This window comes from Strigops habroptila, chromosome 10 (genome assembly GCF_004027225.2).
Source record: "Strigops habroptila isolate Jane chromosome 10, bStrHab1.2.pri, whole genome shotgun sequence".
Taxonomy (NCBI): domain Eukaryota; kingdom Metazoa; phylum Chordata; class Aves; order Psittaciformes; family Psittacidae; genus Strigops; species Strigops habroptila.
Window position 1 is genome coordinate 41,897,091 of NC_046359.1, and position 22,772 is coordinate 41,919,862.

Sequence of the window (22,772 nt, forward strand, 5' to 3'; positions counted from 1 at the left end):
CGGCGCGGCCGGAGGCGGCGGGAGGGTGGCGGCGCATGCGCAGCGCAGGGGCCGCGCTGAGGCGGGGGATATGGCGGCCAGCACTAAGTCGTTCCTGGCCGATGCGGGCTATGGCGAGCAGGAGCTGGACGCCAACTCCGCCCTCATGGAGCTCGATAAAGGTGCGGCGGGGCTGGGGCTGCGCGCCCCGAAGGGCTGCCGCTAGGGCCGTCGGCTCCCACTCTGAGGGGTGGTGTCGTCCCGGCCTGCGGTGCCCGGGGGCTCGGTGTTGTGAGCGGGGCCTGGCTGTGGAGGAGGGTCGGTACCTGCAGTGACTGCGGGTGTCTCATTTAGGTCTCAGGTCCGGGAAGCTCGGGGAGCAGTGCGAAGCCGTCGTTCGTTTTCCCAGGCTTTTCCAGAAATATCCCTTCCCCATTCTCATTAATTCGGCTTTCCTGAAGCTGGCTGATGTGTTCAGAGTCGGGTAAGTACCATCAGTCCGTCTTTAGTCTATAGTGATGCAGCGTGTCTGGGAGTGTTGGTGCGCAGGAGCTTGGGCAGTTGTGGGTTTTTTCTGCTTGTGTGGTAATAGCACAGTGGTACCTCCTGCACTGAGTGTTAATTCTACTCCATAGACATGTTCAAATTATAATTAATAAATAGATGAATGATCCCATGTGCAGATTCCATCTCCAGGGGATGTTAATAACAAAGGCCAAAGTTTAGCTTTTCCAAGTACCTGATGATGGATGCATGTGATGGAATTGGAGCTACTTTGTCATAGCTTACAAGGTTATCTGTTGCTGTTGGCTCAAGGAAGGAGAAGAAATTCACTCGCACCTGGCAATGGCAATTAAACTGTTCTGGTCATGCTTTTCTAGCAGATCTTGATCCCTAAGTGTGCACAAAACAGGTATCCAGTATCTGAAGGGGAGCTACAAGGATGCTAGAGAGGGACTCTTCATCAGGGACTGGAGCGACAGGACAAGGGATGATGGGTTCAAACTGAAACAGGGGAAGTTCAGGTTAGACCTAAGGCAGAAGCTCTTCCCTGTGAGGGCGCTGAGGCGCTGGCACAGGGTGCCCAGAGAAGCTGTGGCTGCCCCATCCCTGGCAGTGTTCAAGGCCAGGTTGGACACAGGGGCTTGGAGCAACCTGCTCTAGTGTGAGGTGTCCCTGCCCGTGGCAGGGGTTGGGACTGGATGAGCTTTAAGGTCCTTTCCAACCCAAACCATTCTATGATTTTATGATTTGCTTACAGTCCTCCTCACTGGTGTCAGTGAGTTAATTTCCCTGGAGTTGGGCCCAAATTTGACACTACCTATACTAGAAAATAAAATAATAGTGTGTCTATAGTCTTTTTTACTCTATTAGTCTAATTAAATATAATGGTTCTAAAGCATAGACCTTTCCTTGTTTTAATTTACTCTTGGAAGGTTGTTCTTTTATTTTTTACGATACTTTCATATTTTAAGTGTTTGAATATTTATTATAAAACAGCCTGATAAATAAATGTGTGTGGAAATGTGTGTCTCTCCTAACAGAAACAACTTCCTGAGGCTGTGTGTGCTGAAAGTTACGCAGCAGAGTGAGAAGCACTTAGAGAAGATCCTAAATGTGGATGAGTTTGTCAAGAGAGTTTTCTCAGTAATTCACAGCAATGATCCAGTTGCTCGGGCTATTACACTTCGGTATGTAAATGACATTAATGAACCTAATTTACTTACTGTGCTGGTCTGGAATAGCAAACTACCATCAATGAAATGTGGGAGGTGTTTTCTGCATTGCTTACAGAGTTAAAGCAAAGACATTTGTTTTTAAAGGTGGGGAATGATAAAGACCTGAGATCAGAAGAACAAGGTTATTAACCACTGACAATGGTGAGAGGTTTGTGTGTGGCTTTGGGCAAACCAGAATTTGCAGCATTGAAACTTTCTGTTCTGAGGAGACAAATGAGCCTGTTTTATGCATAACCCAGAGAGGAGCTAAATGTAATATATCTTATGTTGCCTATGATATAGTTAGACCAGGACCAAAAGGAAGGTGTTTCCTTACATGTCAAAATTGGTATGCTTCCATCTATATTTCATTAATGGTTGTCACAGGAGTTTACTGCTTGTTGATCTCTGGTCAGTGACTTCTAAAGAAGTGCCATTGTATTGTGGATTGCTTTGGACTCCCTGCAGTCACATAAAGAAATAAAACTAAGCTAGCTTTTAATGTCACTGTCCTGCTGCCTTGGTGTCTATGTCTAACACTGTACAACATTATTATCTTAACTGCATCTTCCAGCTCCTGTGCAGGTGAATTCAAATGTGAAGATAGAACTTTTCTTTCTCCCTTTGTATTCTTTTCTTCAATCCGTCTAGAACTGTTACTGATTTCACTATTGAAAGATGGGAGGCATTAACAGGGATTTGTTTGATGAGCTCCTGTGCCCATTTCTTTATTTTAGTTGAGATTATGCTTTCACGCTCTGGTGTCTCAGAAATCTGTAAATACAGCATATCTCTGTTTTCTTGTAGTTCCACTTCATTATTCTAATAGAAGGTTACAGTTGTTGACTGGTGTAGAGGGCTATCTTTACAGACTATCAGAAGTCCCAGGAATCTGCTTTAGTTTGAAAAAATACTTAAATTACAAACCAATTCATGGGATGCATCAAGTGAAAGGTTAAAATGGCAGTTTCAGCTGGAAATCTGTCTTGATTTGTTTTTGTCCTCCTTAAGTAGTGTCAGTAAGGAGGAACGTGCTGAAAGAAAGATCTGCTCAAACCCAACTTTGTGTCTCTGGAATTGTAGTGCTAGATAACTGTGTGTAAATATTTGCATAGAACCCTTGCTGAAAGTACCGTCAGTGCAAATCCTGCATTTGTTCGTTATGAATTGGATTCATTGATTGGATTATGCTCAACATGTCTGAAAAGTATCTTTGGGATATTGGTAGCAAAGTATAGACTGATTTGCTCCTTTTTTAGCAGTTACACAAAAGGTGTGGAAACACTTCTTTAAATATTGTGGGATTTTTTTATCCCCCTATACTACCACATTCCTGAATTTATATCCTATAACGTGTACTTCATGTGTGTCTGAAAAGAGCCATCGCTACATTTTAGCATTAAATCTCTCGTGTTGGTACCAGAGCTTGAATGCAAATGCACCTTAAAACAGCTTGTTCTAAGTGTCATTGAGAAACATTCCCCAAAGTTTCTCACTGTGCCCATTTCAAGGTGAAAGGTATCAAACTGTAATAAATGTTTTATTAAACCACTGCCATAACCCACATGACAAAACTTGTTACCTTCTAATTATTTGCCTGCTTTTAGTATTATTGCTCTCTGCAGCTCCCTGACTGGAGGTTATAGTGAGGTGGGGTCGGTCTCTGCTCTCAAGGAACAAGGGATGGGACAAGAGGAAACGGCCTCAAGCTGCACCAGGGCAGGTTTAGATGGAGATGAGGAACAATTCCTTCCCCAGAGGGTGCTCAGGCATTGGAACAGGCTGCCCAGGGCAGGGCTGGAGTCACCGTCCCTGCAAGTGTTCACACACCGTGTAGCCGAGGCCTCAGTGCCATGGGTTAGTGGTGGCCTGAGCAGTGCCTTGGTTGGACTTAATGATCTTAAAGGTCTTTTCCAACCCAGTTGATTTTATGATTTTGTTTGTTTCTGTAATAGATGTGGATGAGCTCATGTTTATATCGGAATAGTCTTTTAACCAGTCCTTCTCCATTTCTATTTGGTTTCATCTTGAATTTCTTCACGATCACTTCTGATCTTCTTCCTGATTTTGCTGTGATCTGTTTCTGTAGGATGTTGGGCAGCATGGCATCTATCATTCCAGAAAGGAAGAATGCACATCACAGTATTCGTCAAAGTTTGGATTCCCATGATAATGTGGAAGTTGAAGCTGCAATATTTGCTGCTGCCAATTTTTCTGCACAGTCAAAGTAAGATGTCATTTTTGGTTTCAGTTTTTCATATTACAGAGAGTGGAAACTCCATTAGCACTGGCATTCACAAACTTTTGGTAGTGCCAACCATGTAATTTTTAGCAAAACATTTAATTGGGTGGAATAAGAGCATTGTAAAGAAATCTGAACACAAGTTTAACAGATATTTCTTTTTTCTAAAATAGTAATGGAAAGCTCATAAATATGGGAAGGCAAAGTGGAATAGCAGCTTTAATCAGTGATTATTTTACAGCAGTCATATTCTGGAACAAAACTTAGTGCTGCTTGTCACGTTGACACATTCTTGAAAGCTTCCATTCGATCATGCCCATATGTGCAGGGGTTCTAAAAGAACTTAGATCCTGTCAAGCATTCTTTTGTGAAAGCTTTTATTGTTAAAGCACAGTGTTTGGTAGTTCAATTGATTTTTATTTTTAATGATTTCCCTGTTTTATTTATCTCACCTGATACTTTGTCTTTTCTCTACAGGGATTTTGCTGCTGGAATATGTAATAAAATCAGTGAGATGATACAAGGTACATATGTATATTGAGTGATAAAAGGGAAAACCTCATTTTTCTGAGAATTCTTTATTATCCCTGTTTAAATATTTTATATCAGAATGCTGTTGCCCTTATCCTCAAATGATTCCTGGTTTTAAATTAAATTAGCTAACCATTAATCTAATGCCTGGCTCTTACGTCCTCTTAAAATCTAAGTTCTCAGAACACCTGTTTAGCAAAGAATAAAAACTCATCTATAGCATAACGAATAAACTTGCATAGCCTATCACAGGTTGCTTCAGGTGAGTTAATCATAGAATCATTGAATGGTTTGCGTTGGAAAGAACCTTAAGCTCATCCAGTTCCAACCCCCTGCCACGGGCAGGGACACCTCACACTAGAGCAGGTTGCTCCAAGCCCCTGTGTCCAACCTGGCCTTGAACACTGCCAGGGATGGGGCAGCCACAGCTTCTCTGGGCACCCTGTGCCAGCGCCTCAGCACCCTCACAGGGAAGAGCTTCTGCCTTAGGTCTAACCTGAACTTCCCCTGTTTCAGTTTGAACCCATCACCCCTTGTCCTGTTGCTCCAGTTCCTGATGAAGGTCCCTCTCCAGCATCCTTGTAGCCTCCTTCAGACACTGGAAGCTGCTCTGAGGTCTCCACGCAGCTTCTCTTCTCCAGGCTGAACAGCCCCAATGTTCTCAGCCTGTCTCTGTATGGGAGGTGCTCCAGCCCCTGATCATCCTCGTGGCCTCCTCTGGACTTGCTCCAACAGCTCCATGTCCTTCTTATGCTGAGGACACCAGATACTTGTGTTACCTGCAGTGAAGCAAGGAGCGATCTTCACCACGAACTATGAAAGTGCTCGATACTGCTGTCCTTATGCTTGTAGCTGGTAGATGAGTTATTTGAAGCTAACACAGGTTTCTGTACAATCTGCAGTCAGCAGTGGTAGCAATGCAGACATATTTGTGCCTCAGTACTGCCAAAAGCCAGTACAAAGGACTAACACTGCCTATGTTTCTCCTCCCTGTTGCAGGTTTGGCCACACCTGTGGACTTGAAGTTGAAGTTGATCCCTATTCTACAGCACATGCATCATGATGCCAGCCTGGCCTCCAGCTCCCGGCAGCTGCTGCAGCAGCTGGTAACATCATATCCCTCTACCAAGATGGTCATTGTTACTCTGCACACCTTTACTCTGCTTGCTGCTTCTTCTTTGGTTGACATTCCTAAGCAGGTAATTCTTCCTAATTAAGTCTTTCAACTTAAAGTACTTTTAAAAAACCTCAGATTCTAGCTGATGGTGAAAATAAATCATGATGTATATGCTGGGATGATTCCTCCTATGTGCTGTAGATAAAGAATACCCTGAAACTGCTGCTGCTTTCATATTTTTTGCCCTCTCTGGTCACCTCTGAACTATAAAGGTGTTTATTGTGCATCTGTGTTACTTGGGAAAGCAGTTGGTAATTGTAGATTGTGCTGCTGCTTCCTTTTAGTCATTTTCTTTCTCCTTGTCTTTCCCTTTTTCTGGTAGAAATGACTATAGAAATGAAAGTGATAGAAAAATACAACACTTTTATGTTCTGATCATGTGCTTTGTGGACATGATTTATATAGCAGATCTGAACATGGTGACATCTGAGACTAACTAGTCCTTGTAGTCATGAAAGTCATTGCTTGCTTTCCATCCTGTACAGCTATGAAAGGCTGGTGTCTGTTACTGTTAAAGCAGTAACATTGATCTGTCTGAAACTTCTTTTTTGGTATGGCTGATTTCTGTATTTCAGAGGATGCTTTCAATAGTACTGAATCTAAGCCATCTGAAACAACATTAGAACACTTGATAGGCTTTTTTGGGTTTTTTATGAGTAAAGAGTGGTGATTTATTACCTTTATGAGGTAAAAGTGGTGATTTAGGCTGTATTTCTGCAACAGAACAGCCAATGCTGCTTAAAAGTGATGTAGCCAGGGTGGGGATGGAGAGCAAAACCATGGCCAGCACGTTCATGCTTTTTCATGTGCTGGCTATTCCATCTTTCCATCTCTGTGAAGTTTCAGCAAAAGAACACCACAAAGGACATGCAGTTAAGTGTCATTTAATTTGAGATCAGTGCTTCAGAGGGAGTGGATAGGGGTTGGGTGTGTTTGGGTTTTAGGGGTTGGTTTTGGCAACTACACAGAAGGTGTCTGTGTTGCTGTCTGTTAACTGCAGATCACGCAGCCACCCAAATTAGCTTCAAATGCCCAGATTAGTTGCTAGTAGCATAATCACAAGAGTATAAAGTTTTTATTGAGCTTCTTGGAGATATTTTATGGTAGTTCTGAGAGTGTCAAAACAGGTTTCAAGGCTTCTCAGGTATGCAGGGTGAGAGAAGGTAGAGAAGGGTGTTTGAAAAAGCAGAGCAGCATGATAGAAATCAGACTATTTTAGCTTGCCATGGCATTACAGCCTAAGCAGTGGCTTTTCCATGTGGTGAGCAGTTGGACAGATAAGGCAAGTTAGTTTCGGCTGAGTATGCTCAAAATTCCCTCATAAGTACTTTTAAAAAGACCTTCCTTCTAGTAGCATCTCTTTTAAACAGTGAATTTACTTTGTTGCAGATCCAGCTTTTGTTGCAGTACTTGAAGAATGACCCCAGGAAGGCTGTGAAGAGGCTTGCAATCCAAGATTTAAAGTTGTTGGCCAACAAGACACCACATACGTGGAGTAGAGAAAATATTCAGGTTTATATATTTCTTTTAAGCTAAAGTTTATTATGAGAATTTGCAATAAGTTGCAGGATTCTCTCCAGAAGAACAATTTTGGAGGTAAACAAAGGAAGAACATACATCTCCATATCCTTAATTTAGGTTACTCTGCCAAGCCGATAGCCAAGTATTAATGAATAGTTTGTGAAATCATAGAATATCTTGAGTTGGCTAAGTTGACCCGTAAGTATCAAAGTTGGGGTGGTGTAACTGAGGAAAGGCATGTGTCATGTAGCAGGCCTTTTTATAGTATGGAAATAACTTTTCCATCTGACAAACTCATTTAAGATGACAGGAGCTGAATGTTTCCATTGTTATGGTCTGACAGTATCAATATGTGTTCAATGTAACATAGAGAGTCCCTCCAGGATTTGTCAAAGCATGGCATCCAGCAAGGTATACTTGAAGGACAGATGTAATTTTGACTTCGTTTCATAGGATTCACAGACTCACAGAGTTGTGGATTGGATTTGGAAAAGGTTTGGATTGGAAAGGACCTTAATATCATCCAGTTCCAACCCCCTGCCACAGGCAGGGACACCTCACACTAGAGCAGGTTGCTCCAAGCCCTTGTGTCCAACCTGGCCTTGAACGCTGCCAGGGATGGGGCAGCCACAGCTTCTCTGGGCACCCTGTGCCAGCGCCTCAGCACCCTCACAGGGAAGAGCTTCTGCCTAAGAGCTCATCTCAGTCTCCCCTCTGGCAGGTTAAAGCCATTCCCCTTGTCCTGTCCCTACAGGCCCTTGCCCAAATCCCCTCTCCAGGTTTCCTGTAGCCCCTTCAGGCACTGGAGCTGCTCTAAGGTGTCCCCTTCAGGAGCCTTCTCTTCTCCAGGCTGACCGAGCCCAGCTCTCTCAGCCTGGCTCCAGAGCAGAGCTGCTCCAGCCCCTGATCATCCTCGTGACCTCCTCTGGACTTGCTCCAACAGCTCCATGTCTTTCGTATGCTGGGGGCCCCCAAACTGAATGCCATACTGCAGGGAGACTCTCATTAATGGTTCAGTTTCAGTAGTATCCTTGTGTCTCCTGTTGTACGAATGAGACACCTGAGAAGGTGTTTATAGTGCATCTGTGTTACTTGGGGAAGCAGTTGGTAATTGTAGATTGTGCTGCTGCTTCCTTTTAGTTGTTTTCTTTCTCCTTGTCTTTCCCTTTTTCGGGTAGAAATGACTATAGAAAGTAACTTCTGGTTAGATTAATGGGAAAGTAAATACTTCAAAACTTAACAGCACAGGGTTAGAGTTTTGCTTTTTGCTGGGTCTTTTTGTCTTTGTTTTGCTGCTTTTGCAAGCTACTTTTGCTATATGCTGTTAGAAAAAAAACTGGGGGGGAAAAATACTGCTGGGGGAAAAAAAACTGTGGATTTTTGTTCATAACTGTGTAAGAAAGCAAGCATGTTTTGCTTTTCTTCCATTCTTGGATGAGATGATTTGGAGTGTAAAGCGGGTTTTGTTTCAGTGAACTGCTTTATTCTTAATAATGCATTTAATACCCAGAAATTCATTGCCTTTTAGGAACTCTAAGGAATTGCTGTAATGGTTTATGGATTCTTTGCAGTCAAAATGCTACTTTATACCATTATGCCTGGTTGGTAGTTAATACAAGTGAGAGACATTGATGACATGGCTTTCATCATTATGTAGTGTCTTAAAGTAGGTGTTCTGATAGTTGAAATCCATAGGAAAAAGTTTTATTGAAGTTGGAACTAAACCAGTGAGTGGGTAAGAACAAAATTCATTAACTGAAGCTTGTTGCTGCTTGCTGAATGGCTCGCAGGAGTAATGAGCTGTCTGACTTTTGAGATCAAGTTAACATTTTGAGCTGGGCAACTCTCTTCCCTATTTTTAAACAACTTGATGATGTTTATCCAGCAAGGACTGGAACAGACCCTCCTTTTCTCACAGCAAAACCCGCTTCTTGGTTTTGCTGTAAGGAAAGGAGGTACCTTTTTACCAACAGGAGTTTCAGCAGCATTAACTTCCTCAGCATTTTGGGTCTGTCTGTGTAGGTCAGATAGGAGGCTTGGTCTTCGAATTGTGGAGACTTCACTGATTCCTGGACATCAGTTTTAGAAGCCATTGCTTTTGATACTTAGAGCAGTTCTTCATACTGACTGTGAAAATAACAAGCAGGCTGCAATCCATCCTGCTTGTTCTTTCCTGCTCCTGGCCTTCTTCACAGTTACTGTTTCAAATAGACTCTCTGAGTAGTGATCTAATAGCACTGGAGTAAAACCTCAGTGACTTGAAAGGCATCAAGACTCCCTTTCAACCCTAATCATTGTATCCTCATCTGTCTGTTGATGCCATACTATTCAGTGGATTAGCAAAATGCTACTTTGTCACAAATGACAAATTGGTTTAGTATTTAACCCTTTAACCATAGAAGAACATTAGTATGCCTGAGAAGAGCACTACTTGGGGTATTTATTTGTTCTGTGAAACTAATTCTGTGGTGTTGTTGTTCTTTATTCAGTACTGAATGTTGTCATTCAGCTTTGGCACTCTCTGAGGCAGACTATATTTACATTTTCCATTTGTGTCTCATATTGCTTTCTCTCATTTTGACTAAAAAAGCCTCCAAAACCAGTGAATGACTAAATTATGGCCAGCGTTAGCATAACACATCTGAGAACATTGTGCATTTTAAGGCTTATTCCAACCTCCATGTGATAAGGCCTGAGGAGATCTGGCAAAAGGCACAAAACTACGTCAGGAGCTCTACTATAAATGAGTTAAAAAATGAAATGTGCTTGAAGATGTTTATCGATAAACTTCAACACCAGGGCTGTTAAAGGGAACACTTGAAACTTTGTCCTTCAGAGGTTTATACTTACATAAACCCCTACAGACTGTTACAAGGCTAAATAATCACATATGTCTCTAAGACTGGAGAACTGTCTTAACATCTTTTGCAGTATTTGATCAATGAGAATGGATGACATTTTTGCAACTGATTTTTAGTTAAGAAATGACTTAGAATTGGTGTTTCCCAGCATATGAAACCCACCGTCCTTTTTCTGCAAGCCGTGTCCTAGGTCTACTAACACAGATGCCTCAGGACATGACTTCTAACTTTTGATGTCAGTATAAATCTCAAAGTATTTCTATTTTGACTCTCAAAACTTTTCACAGCCAAGTGCAACTAAACTTTGAATACAGATAGCTCATGGGACTTCCTTCCCTCTGTATCTTTTCTCCTGCTAATCTTTAGGCACTCTGTGAATCTGCTCTTCACACTCCTTACGACAGCTTGAAGCTGGGCATGCTGTCTGTTCTTTCTGTGTTATCCGGGACCATTGCCATTAAACAGTACTTCAGCACTGCTCCAGGTAAGAAAACAAGATCAGATGATTATCTATCTTTGGCATTTCTGATGCTTTGACATGTCTGTCTACTGATAATCAGTTTCATCTAAACATTTTGTAGTGTATTCTTAAACTGGTTTTGAACTTCAGGACACTAGATGAGAGTCAGAATGTGTTCATCATACGTGAACTTAAAATGGGATACTGTATACCCATGAATAGTCATGGTCTAAGATTTTCTTCTGGATTTTGTGGTTAATGTGCTTTATGAAAGGTTTTCTTACCTTTGGGTCTTACATCCCCTCAGTGATATGGTTTAGTGACGGTCTTAGCAATCCCGGGGTAATGGTTGGACTTGATTATCTTAAAGGTCTTTTCCAACCTGGTTGATTCTATGATTCTTCACCTTTTCTTCATCAAATGAAGAAATGTAATGCCTCCCAAGTGGCTGACCTGCATTCTGCTTTGAAACCATGGATTTGCATAGTTTTTGAGTAGCATGAAGACTTAATGGTGTGAGTGTGGGCTGGCATGTTATCCTGGCACAGTGAAGCTACGCCACATTTGTGGGAGTGACCTGCTTCAGTACCAGGTGAACCTTTCTGCCTTGTGACTGTGTTTTGAAGAAATAGAGTAGACATTTAAAAGTGATTCAAGGTATCTTGTTCTTAAAATGATGATCACATGGTTTTCTTTTTCTTCGTGGAAGCCAGACTGCCCTAATGAGTTAGTACAAGCCCAACTACATGGGCTGCAGAAACAGAGAAAAATAGTACATCCTCTTCAGTCATTCTGGCATGTCTAAATAATTAATATGTTCACCAGCTTTTTTAATCACATATAACATTTCTTAAGGCAATATTCCTCTGAGTCTCTGAAACATCAGCCTTTAGACCTAAATATTCTTTCTCATCTATGTCTAACTTATATAGTCTTCAGGAATGGAGGGAGAGCCTCTGTGTGTGCAGAAAGAGATGCTTTCATCCTATCCTTTAAACATATGAAAAGAAATAATCCTAAATCAATTTAGGCTTTCTGTAGGAATGTGCTTGAAGAGATCTGTGGTGTAATTATGGACTCTGCTGGTTTATGTCCTGTTTGCCTTGTCTTTGTTTAGGAACAGCAGCTACAACTGCGAGGTCGTTTGATTTAGTAAAACTGGCGCAGGAGTGCTGTTACCATAATAACCGTGGCATTGCAGCTCATGGTGTGAGAATTCTGACTAATATATCAGCCTCTTGTCAGGAAAAAGGTAAATGAAAGCAAGGACAGTGAAATGTGTCTGTGTACAGTTGGGCTTATGCACTTAACACGTGTTAACTGGTCTTGTCTGAGAACCTGCCAGTAAATCTGCCTGATCCTTCATGCTGGTTTGGGAGAATGGGGAGTATAATCTAGTAGAGAATACTCTGTATTATTTTATGAATGGTTGGGAAGATTCCATCTTTGATTTAGAATTGTTTGTCAACCTTTGAAAACTCTTTGTACAAAGCCTGTTGCAAAAGAATAACGGGGCATTTGGAAGCCTTGGTCCAGAGACTTAGCTCTACAAATGCCACAGTTGGTGTGACTGCTGAATAAGTTACCTGAGACATGGAACAGCAGAATTGTTTCTAATCAAAATAAGGAGAGGCAGAGGTATTAGGAAGATACTTACTGGTCATGAATGCAACACCAGTCCAAACATTACAGCGACTGTGGTCAGCAAATGTAACTGAGAACTAACTTACTCTGTTTTTCTTTTCTTAGATCTTTTGCCTTTGGAGCAAGATGCGGTTTTTGGCTTAGAAGCTCTTCTTGTTCTCTGTAGTCAAGATGACAGTCCAGGAGCTCAGGCAACCTTAAAGGTGACATTACTATTGTCTTCCCCTAGCACAGCTGTAAGTTTTGTAGTAATATTCCTCTCAGAGGAACAGCTATAATAAAACATGAAGTTGAACATGGCATGGAGGTGTCTCTGGAGGACAAATAGACTCTTGGAGAGAACTTGCTTTTTGGAGATGGGGATGCAATGTGCATGATTGCAGCACTTCTCTAAACTATTATTTTAATTTTCCCACTTCATAAGCTGCTCCTGGTAATTTTATCCGGTTATTTTACTGTAAAGGCTGGTGATGTGAGAAAGAAGATCATAATTTCTTGAATTTGTTTTCTATATTTCTGCAGTCATACTTGCAGATAAGTGTGTCTGGCTGCTTTATTTTTAAGTAGACATTATGTTTATTGTACCCGTTGGTTGTGTGAGTTGCAGATCACGTTGACTTGCATGGTGAAGCTGGTCAAGTGCCGTCCTCACCTGAGCCAGTCAGTAGTTGAATCTCTGCTGACCCAGCTGCACAGCGCCCAGGATGCTGCCAGGATTCTCATGTGCCACTGTTTAGCAGCTATTGCCATGCAGCTGCCTGTCCTAGCAGATGGGATGCTAGGAGACCTAATGGACCTCTATAAATTAATTGGACAATCTGCCACGGATAAAAAACAGGAACTCTTGGTAAGACTTCCTCTGGTCAACAGGCCTTAGAGTCGTAGAGTCACAGAATCAACTGAGTTGGAAAAGACCTTTAAGCTCATCCAGTCCAACCATTCCCCAGCACTGCCCAGGCCACCACTGACCCATGACACTGAGGCCTCGTCTACACGGTGTGTGAACACTTGCAGGGACGGTGACTCCAGCCCTGCCCTGGGCAGCCTGTTCCAATGCCTGAGCACCCTCTGGGGAAGGAATTGTTCCTCATCTCCATCTAAACCTGCCCTGGTGCAGCTTGAGGCCATTTCCTCTTGTCCCATCCCTTGTTCCTCGGGAGCAGAGACCACCCGCCTCCTGGCTCCATCCTCCTGTCAGGCAGTTGCAGAGAGCGATAAGGTCCCTCCTGAGCCTTCTCTTCTCCAGACTAAACCCCCCCAGGTCCCTCAGCCGTTCCTCATCACACTTGTGCTCCAGGCCCTGCACAAACTTCTATACAAACTACTGTGGATTGATTTTATTTACAAGGCCAGCTAAGCCATTTGTTACATCAGAGTCTATAGCCACTCATTTCAGTTTTGCTTTAACTTTTGATGACACATGTTCAATGTTGAAATCTCTCATGGATGGAGCTGCATTATGCAGTGTATTCCAGTAGATTTGCCAGCAGGTGGCACTGCTTAGACAAATCCAGCTATTGAAATTAATGGGATATCTGTAAAATAATGGTTAGAGAAAACCGAAATGGCAGTTAGCTCACTTCCTGTCTGGTAACTCTCACTCACATGACTTAATATACTGTAAGAGATAAAAATGCTTTTCTCACGTCCATTTGGAAATGAATTTGAATTTTAAGAGAGAAATTCCAAGCTTCCTGTTAATTCACTCATTGCATTTGAAATATCTCAGTTAAAAGCCACAGTAAAGATTCTTTAAATGAAAGTGACTTTCATCTCCAAGAATGAAGCTAAATAACTGCTTAAAAGATATATGACTGAGAAAAGTTCCTCAGTTAAAACGTGTATGTAATCTTCTATTTTTGAGTCTAATCTTCTAGTTTTGAGTCTAAAATCAAGCAGATCATTTCTGGTAGCTTAGGAAACAGAATTGGCTTTTTCTTTCCTTTTTTTGTTTAGCTCCTGCTATATAACCTTCTTCCTCACCATTCTTTATTAGGTTTCTCTTGCTACAGTGATATTTGTTTCCAGCCAGAAAGCTTTATCTTCAGAAATCAAAACTGTTATCAAACAGCAGCTTGAGAATGCCTCCAATGGCTGGACAGCCTACAGGATAGCCAGGCAGGCTTCCAGAATGGTAAGTGAAATACCTGGAGGAAAATGGCTTAGTGTGGTTGGAAGGGTGCTAGTGATTTCTTTGAACTAGAAAAAGAAAATAAGCGAAATGGTAGGACTTGGGAGGAGGAAATGAATGGGGGATGGGGAAACTTCCTTCTTAATTCCCTGGAATGCTGATTAAGATATATGACATTTAGGGCAGTCATCCCATCAGGATGGTTTTTCACTTGTCTCTTTGAAGTATTTGGGAAGTAAGTAAGTAAGTAATGATCTGATACTTTCTTGAGCACATGCCTAATCTGCATTGTCTAGCTGTTCTTTAGAAGGTGATATAGGCCATCCTCATGTGTGCTTCTCTCTCTTCAATGTGATGAAAGGAAGAAAAAGATACTATTTCCCTTTATTACAGGTGGGGTTAGAATGATGTAGAAACCCTAATACGAGATGCTGGCGTAAAAGTAAATGTCAGTATTTGTTTCTCATCTTGTTGAATTACCTTGTCTAAATAAGTACTATACTTATTTAGTATAAATATATATACATATAGGTAAATATATATACAGGCAGCTATTTCCATAAAATAAGCGTTTGTGCTTTTATTTATTGTTAGGATTGTCATGATCAAATGATTGGAAGAAGTTTCACTGTTTCTAACATTAAAGTAAGAGTAGTTCTGGAGATGTTACTGTTCTCTTATGTAGATTTGTGTTGTAGAAAGGCACAGCCTTCATTAATGTCCCGTCTTAAAAACGTTCTTGTCATTGCAGGGCAACCATGACATGGCCAGAGAACTGTATCAAAGCCTGCTCACTCAGGTGGCTTCAGAACACTTCTACTTCTGGCTGAACAGCTTGAAGGAGTTCTCCCATGCAGAACAGTGTCTGACAGGTCTGCAGGAGGACAGCTACAGCTCGGTGCTGTCGTGCATTGCTGAAGCTTTAAAATCCTATCACAAAGGAATAGCATCACTGACGGTTAGCACAGACCTACTTTAGTGATGGTTTTTCTGAATACTGTAGCATAGAATCACAGAATAGTTTGGGTTGGAAAGGACCTTAAGATCATCCAGTTCCAACCCCCTGCCATGGGCAGGGACACCTTCCACTAGAGCAGGTTGCTCCAAGCCCCTGTGTCCAACCTGGCCTTGAACACTGCCAGGGATGGGGCAGCCACAGCTTCTCTGGGCACCCTGTGCCAGCGCCTCAGCGCCCTCACAGGGAAGAGCTTCTGCCTTAGATCTAACCTGAACTTCCTCTGTTTCAGTTTGAACCCATCACCCCTTGTCCTATCGCTACAGGCCCTGATCTATTTGATTTCTGTTCTTAAACCCCTGAAAAGTTTTTTGACATCTGCCAGACTCTTTTTGAGAGGAGTGCAGGGAAGAGCCGGTTGTAACACACTGCATCTTCAGAGAGAAGATCCTGTAGCTCAGCCAAGTGTGATTAGCTAGACTTCATCACCACCACCCCTTCCTGCCTTGATCAAATCCTGTGATATGAGACACATCTGTTTTTAAAGTTACAGCACTTAAAATTTGCCACTCCTTGTTTTGGCTGAATAAACACTATTATCATAGTGTTTAAAAACTATTTTAAGTTTAAAGCTTGGGACTTTGTCTACATCGGCTGCTATCTTCTCAAGATATGGAGAAGGATTTAATTGTCTTCCTCCCTCCTGCTGAGTTCACGTTGCCTTCTCTTTGAAAATGTGATCCTGTGGAATCCTAACAACAAGGCAACACCAGTTTACTAGGAGGAGGGAGGACAATCAAACCAGCAGAATTCAGATGGTACCTGCTTTTCTGCAAATACTTTCTGTTTCTCTGGAGTGGTGAAAACAGCAGGAAGCTGTGTGGTGGCTGAGAATGTTAACAAAAAAGGCCAGTAATGAATATGGACCAGCTCTTACTGTGAAGTTGCTTCTTAGCAAAAGACAAACCAGCTTCACACAGTACTTGCATATCTTAGTTTCCATGAAGAAATCTTTACATGCAGTTCTTTGTCTTTGGAATTAAGCTGCTTTTTTTCAGTTACTGGAACTGTCAAGTGTTGTGACAATCCACATATTATTGTTTAATGAAGTTCAGATACTACTGCTTATTAATAAATGTTCCTCAAGAAGCAGGAAGGATATAAATTTTACACCTTTGTTCTTCTGAGAGGAAGCTCTATTATTCCTGAAGTATTTGCCTTTAACTTGTTGGCTGAGTGAACAAGGCTTGTAATTCAACATTTCAAGATTTTTCTAAAAGACATTGAGGGGGAGACCTCATCTAATTAGACGTTAATATTTAATAGAGGCAGGAAAATAACTGGCTTCAATAGGTCATTCTGTGAGTCAGTAATTTAATGAGCCTTTCCCTAGGGTTTGGGGGTTTTTTTCTGTGGAAGGATTCCTGTCTTCATCAACTGCTGACTTCATTTCCTGGTCGCACATAGTACTTTGCTGAGTGCAATACCTTCCTTGTGGGTGGTTGTGGTCCAGAGGAGTAAGTACGGGTTTTTAAGGCCTAGAGAAGAGGAAATGGGGTTTATAGCTGGCTGTTGCATCGCTCTGGACGAATTCCTAACCTTGTGTGTATCAGTTGTAGAAGGAGCCACTCGCTGCTTACATCTACAGCACCCAGCTTCTCAAAGGGAAGCAGTGCCATGTGCACATGATAGTCTTGCTGCTGAAGACCTTTGCTGTCTCTCCCCTCTGAGTTTAGCTTTACTGTTGTTGCTGTTCCAGTGTAGGGCATGACTCAGCACTGTTGGTGCTGTAGAGCACTGACTCAGTGCATATGATGAGCCCTGTGTAGCTGCCCACTTTGTAGCTGGAAGACGCTGTGTCAGTAAATCTGTTGTAGATGTTCACTCAGCCCAGTTTAGCAATGATGAAATGCTTGTCAGAAGATTTCTCAATGCCTTCTTGATAGACGTGCAGCTGTGTGCCTTGCACTGCTCTGTGCAAAACGTTCTTTCACATGAGTTAGTTCACTTGAGGAAGAAGTCCCATTACTTCATGGATGTTGCAGGGAGGGCAGGGTCTTGTCATGGAGCATACTGACCACAGTCCCCATCTGTCTCTCTGCGTACTTGCTTGTATAGTTAGTGAATTTTTGACTAGGACCTGCTCTTTCTTGCACAAAACATGCATCTCATTTGGTAGCATTGTGCTTATTTTTCACTGCTGGCAGTCTAGTGAAGATACAGAACTTGAACAAAGCACTAAAATAACCTTTGATTAAGTGTGCTAACTCCAAATACGTTGATAAGAAGTGGTGCTGTTGAAGAACTTGGCTGAGCCAAAGAACTCTGCCATTTTCTAGAAAGAATTGTAACTCATTGCCCATGGCTTATAGGAGTAGCAGATAAGGTAAATTGAGTATTAATGAGACAAGCTTGTCTTTCCATTTACAAGAGTCAAGTCCAATTTGTGCTACTAAAAATGTCTGGATTTTCTGCTCTAAGTGCTGCTCCTTTACTCTCTATAAAAGCCTGTAGTCTCTGTAGAGCAATTACAGTGCAGTGAAGTCTCTTCCATAGAGGGTTTTCTGAAACCACCCTTGCAGAATAAACTGAACAATTTCCATTCAAAAGGGCTCTCTTTTTTTTATGCCCTTGTAGAGGAGAAAGCAAAGTAGTGGGTAAGAAGGGCTGAAGTAGTCTTATTTGCTTGAAATCTAGCTCAGTAGTTTAAAGTGGTTGCTGTTGGCTGATGTTTCTTCCCTTTAGTCAATAGTGGGCCAGTTCCTAGGTGTTTTGTGAGTTTGCTGCTTTCCTGTTGGCAATGAAATGGATCTTCATAAGGTTTTTAGAATGAGTTATAACTTTTTGCCTTCAGCAGTAACCTTTTCTGTTGAGGAATAAGAAGCACAGGAGATGATGTGCATGGGTTTAACATACTACCATTCTCTGAGTAAGAGACAGTCCCAGTGCTTTGTTTTACAGGTGGCTTTTCCCTCTCCTAAGGAAAAAAGTGTACTCAAAATCCAACAGTGTAAGAAAAATCAGTGGATTTCTGGCCTAACTAGTATGAAATATTGGGTGCTGCAGTTTACCCCCACCTTGGGTGTCCTGAGGTGTCACAGATGCTTCACACATCAGATAAGTGTTAGGGAGCAGTTTCACAGGACTGCATCTTCTAAATAACAACAGCATGTCTTGCCCTCCTGCAGTTGTGTTATTTACTGTTCTTAGTTGTCACTGAACTGTGTCTCTTGCCTGCATCAAATGCAAGGTTCAGTGCCTTTGTAATGTTCCATTTCACAAAAAGTCCAAGGTTATTGCCCCTTCCTCTCACTGCAGGTAACTTCAGCCAATTCTTTCTCTTCTGGCTGATGCAGGGAATCGCTTTGTTAGTCCTTGTGTTTCCCTTTGCCTTCCAATTCAGTGTGCCCTCTCTTATGGTAAGAGAGGACTAACGTCATCCTAAGACTAATGGCTTGGCCTTCAGAAAAGAGGAAATAGGTGCCCTAATAGCATTGTAACAGCTTAAGTCACATTTGTTACAAGGGTGATACACTAGAAATACGGATTAGTAATTACTGTGTTGTTTATATTCAGAATGATTTTAAATTGAGCAAATCTCTTAAATGTTTTTTAAAACAGCAGCTTTTAGAATTGAATTCAGTTGTGGGATGGGACAGTTCAGTGCCATTGCAAAGTTATTTTATCATGGTTGCTTTTGACCTGGATTGCCAACATTCCTGTTGCTGTGTTTCAGGCTGCTAGTACGCCACTTAATCCGCTGAGCTTTCAGTGCGGGTTTGTGAAACTCAGGATTGACCTTCTGCAAGCTTTTTCTCAACTTATTTGTACCTGCAACAGCCTCAAAACAAGTCCACCACCAGCTATTGCCACGACGATTGCTATGACATCAGGAAATGACCTCCAGAGGTGTGGACGCATCTCTAACCAGGCATGTGTTCTCATTCTGCTCTTGTGTTTGGCATGAACTTTGCTTCTCAGCAAACGTATCTGATGAAAGGAGTGAAAAGTGGTAGTGAAGAGTTTTGCTAAATAGTGGGCCTTGGTTTTCACCTATAGTTATACAAATGTCTGCCTGTAGCAGGCTGTATTATGAAGTTCTGTACATGTGTTTTCTCATACATTCACACACACAGCTTCCAAGATATGCATGTAGTAAGCCTCTGAGCAAGCTCACACTTGCAGCAAGACCTTGTTTTGAAACACCCTCAGATACTGTGATTACACTAAGGAAAAATACATAATTTAGGATCCTATTGCAACCCCTTTTGGTGAGCGTTGGCAACAGGCTTGCTACCACAGAGAACACCAAGACAGTCTGCTTCTAAAATGCATGTAGTCTGCAAGAAGGCATCAGTGGGTTGTCTTTGAAAGACAGGGCAGCTGGATTTACCTTAGGGGATGCTGGAGGTTGTTGGTGGGGTTTAGAGGTTGGTTGGTTTGTTTTGCTTCATTTTTAACCCAAGGAGGGTATGTTGGTGCTGTGTTACAGGAAAACATACCAGTTTAATGCACAGCTAACAGCGTGTCACTTAGGTGACTTGTATCTGTGTGAAGAAGCAAGAATGTTATATATCTTGCTAGAGTATGCTGGATGTGTGTGGCGTGCGTTTGTTTTGCTTTGATTTGGGTTTTTTTGACTACCAACATTGTCTCTGTAGATGAAACACTCCATGGAGGAATTCCGAAACCTGGCTACCCGCTATGGAGAGCTGTATCAAGCATCTTTTGATGCCGACTCGGCAACTCTAAGGAATGTAGAACTGTATCCTTTTAAAAATCTTAGGATTTCATAGAATCAGCTGGGTTGGAAAAGACCTTTAAGCTCATCCAGTCCAACCATTCCCCAGCACTGCCAAGGCCACCACTGACCCATGGCACTGAGGCCTCGGCTACACGGGGTGTGAACACTTGCAGGGACGGTGACTCCAGCCCTGCCCTGGGCAGCCTGTTCCAATGCCTGAGCACCCTCTCATATGTAGACTTTCCTTCTCACGTGGACAGCATGATGCTGAACAATCCTCTTTTCTGTGGAGACTTGCACAAAATCATTTTAAAACAGTAACATAAAAATTAGGTACTCGTTGCTTAAAACCTATTTGGAAATAAACATTGCTATACTATTGTTTGGAATTGCTTTATGTTAACTTTAAGTTTGGACACAAAAATTGCAACAGCGTAAAGTTGGGGATTTTCATGGTTCTTGCTCTGTTTACTAAAGGAGTAATGACGGTAGGATTACTTTGCAGAAGGTAGAGAAATAAGAAGTCCAGTAATGATACTCCATTTCTTGGTTTAGGTGCAATCTTTGTAATTCTTTTAACTCCTTAATATTAACGTCAGACAACAGCAGAGCTGCCTGTTGATTTCACATGCAATAGAAGCGCTGATTTTGGATCCAGAATCTGCAAAGTAGGTCTGATAGTTAAGTCCTTTGCTGTTTATTTCTAAATCCCTGGGGGCTTTAAGCCTAGGAATTCAAAGAATGCTCAGAAGGTTTCTCAATAGACCCTTCTAATTCCACTCTGGGCAGGCTCGAGGACCTGGTGCTGCCGTGCTGTACCTGGCAGGCTAGGGGCTGGGGTTTGGGTTCTGCATTTGTCCTGATTTTGCTCTGGAGAGTACTATACTGGACATGTTTTAAATATAGGCTTGCATTAAAATAAAACCCAACTTTTAATCTCTTCTTTAGCCACCTATTTCAACTTGTGTCATTCTGTGTTGGCTCTCATACCTACTGTTTGCCCTTGTAAGCACACATCAGTTTCCTTTAGAGTCCTGAAAATATATGCACTAAATTAGTTTAAACTCTTAAAAAAAGAGCCAGAGGTTATGGATTTACATTAACTTTGAACTTATACCCACTAGAAAATGAAGTACCTATGAATCGAATCACTCTTTAAAACTCCCAGGCTGAGATTAAATGGAAGATAATGTGGATAAACATAGCTTTAAATGTGTGATTTTATAACTGGAAGTAAAAGTGAACATCAAAATGACTGTCCTTACTCATTATGAATTAAGCATTGCTTAGAAGGTGTATTGATCAGACTTGTAAAAAGTATGAAGCTGGGGACTTCAAAACATGAGGTGTCTAGGAGATGGAATTGTATTCAAGGCATGAGATTATAAACTTCCAGATTTAGTCTTAACTCTGGCATTCTTGCTTTTCCTTGAGCTGTGAGACTTCTAAAAGCATTAGAAACACTACAGGCTTAAATAAAAGCTAGGTATATTAAGTGGGCTGAGCCTGTTGGACCTCTAAATGTTTCAAGTGAGAGAGGATGGGGACAGAAGGTGGGATAAGATGGAGTTAGGGGTTTAAATGTAAAGGGCAAGTCTTATGGTGGAAAAATAAACAGAGTAAACAGTTTGAACAGTTATTTCTTGATGGATTTGGAGTTGTAACAGGGGATGGTCTTGTTGGGTCTGTTTGGGAATAAGCCTCCCACATTACAAAGAGGAAAGTATGTCAGACACAGTGAAAAGTTTTGGATTTTTTTAGTTTCCAGGAATACAGCTCGAATGGAACAGCACATGTTGAGAGTGAATATGAAAGAAGAATGATGTCTGTATTTAATCATGTACTGGAAGAAGTGGAATCCCTCAACAGGAAGTATGCTCCTGTGTCTTACTTGGCAAGTAATAGTTTTAAATGTATATTCTGTAGACAAACCTTCCAAAAACTCAGCAACTCCATGTATCTTTAGTGGGCAAGAAACTGAAGAGCACGCTTAACCTAAGCTTTTACTGGCATGAACAGTCTCTAGCATGCAGCACTAGCCTAGCTTCAGTCCCTGAGCTGCTGGCAGTTAGTACTGTGTTTTGTGAGTGTAGCATTTCTCTTATCAATGCAGGTCATCAGAGAACACAAAGTAAAGTGTGCTGAATGCAAACAGTGAGCTGATAACGTACTCCTTTACAGGGCCAGTATGGTTTCATCTCTTAGTGAACATCATAAAGCTGTAGTGCATGTCGATGGGAACAAGGTAGTTCATTTGTCATGGCTGGCATCTGTTTGCCTCGTTTCTAAATTCAACAATCCTTACCAATTCCAAATACAATGAGGAGTGAGTTGTGTAAAGCATAGCAAAGGTAAACCCTGTAAACTCGGTTGTCACTAGCTCCATGCAGCTTGGTGACTTCAGTACCACTACCTTGGCTCAGATGGGGCAGAAGGACAGTGTAGTGTAGTGAGGAAAGAAAGAGTAGACAGAAAGCTTAAAACTTAATTATTGCACCACATGAAGTTGTGGTGCTTGGAGGGACTTGTTTGCTTGGAGGGGAATTGTTGTATATTTGAGGTTTTGGGTGTGTTTCAAGCGGATCCTACTCCACTGACTCTAACACTATGACTGAAATGATTTGGATTGTTCTTTCCAGAGCAGAATAAGTTCTTCATAAAGTGCAGAACATAAACAGAGAGGCTGAATGTAGTCATAAAATCCTAGAATGGTTAGGGTTGGAGAGCACCTTAAGATCATCTAGTTCCAAAAAGGCTGTTATCCTGTGAGTGTATCAGTGTATTTCTGGACTTCCAGTGGAAATTACTG

At 41.8% G+C, this 22,772-nt stretch overlaps 1 protein-coding gene across 3 annotated transcripts in view; it reads left to right on the plus strand.

Annotated features, from left to right (window-relative positions):
* Positions 1-60: 60 nt before the first annotated feature.
* INTS7 (integrator complex subunit 7) overlaps positions 61-22,772 on the plus strand; it is a 32,252-nt gene continuing 9,540 nt past the window's right edge. For 2 of the 3 annotated variants that reach the window (XM_030498849.1, XM_030498847.1), the window contains exons 1-17: positions 61-161; positions 334-463; positions 1,524-1,670; positions 3,787-3,924; positions 4,417-4,463; positions 5,470-5,669; positions 7,037-7,159; positions 10,396-10,513; positions 11,607-11,741; positions 12,239-12,369; positions 12,741-12,980; positions 14,130-14,267; positions 15,016-15,222; positions 18,956-19,150; positions 19,881-19,984; positions 20,563-20,631; positions 21,725-21,857. In XM_030498849.1, coding sequence (XP_030354709.1) covers positions 71-161; positions 334-463; positions 1,524-1,670; positions 3,787-3,924; positions 4,417-4,463; positions 5,470-5,669; positions 7,037-7,159; positions 10,396-10,513; positions 11,607-11,741; positions 12,239-12,369; positions 12,741-12,980; positions 14,130-14,267; positions 15,016-15,222; positions 18,956-19,150; positions 19,881-19,984; positions 20,563-20,631; positions 21,725-21,857 — 2,346 coding nt within the window. In that variant the 5' untranslated portion in view covers positions 61-70. The remainder of the gene's footprint in view (positions 162-333; positions 464-1,523; positions 1,671-3,786; positions 3,925-4,416; positions 4,464-5,469; positions 5,670-7,036; positions 7,160-10,395; positions 10,514-11,606; positions 11,742-12,238; positions 12,370-12,740; positions 12,981-14,129; positions 14,268-15,015; positions 15,223-18,955; positions 19,151-19,880; positions 19,985-20,562; positions 20,632-21,724; positions 21,858-22,772) is intronic. The other variant, XM_030498848.1, reaches the window with a different exon arrangement.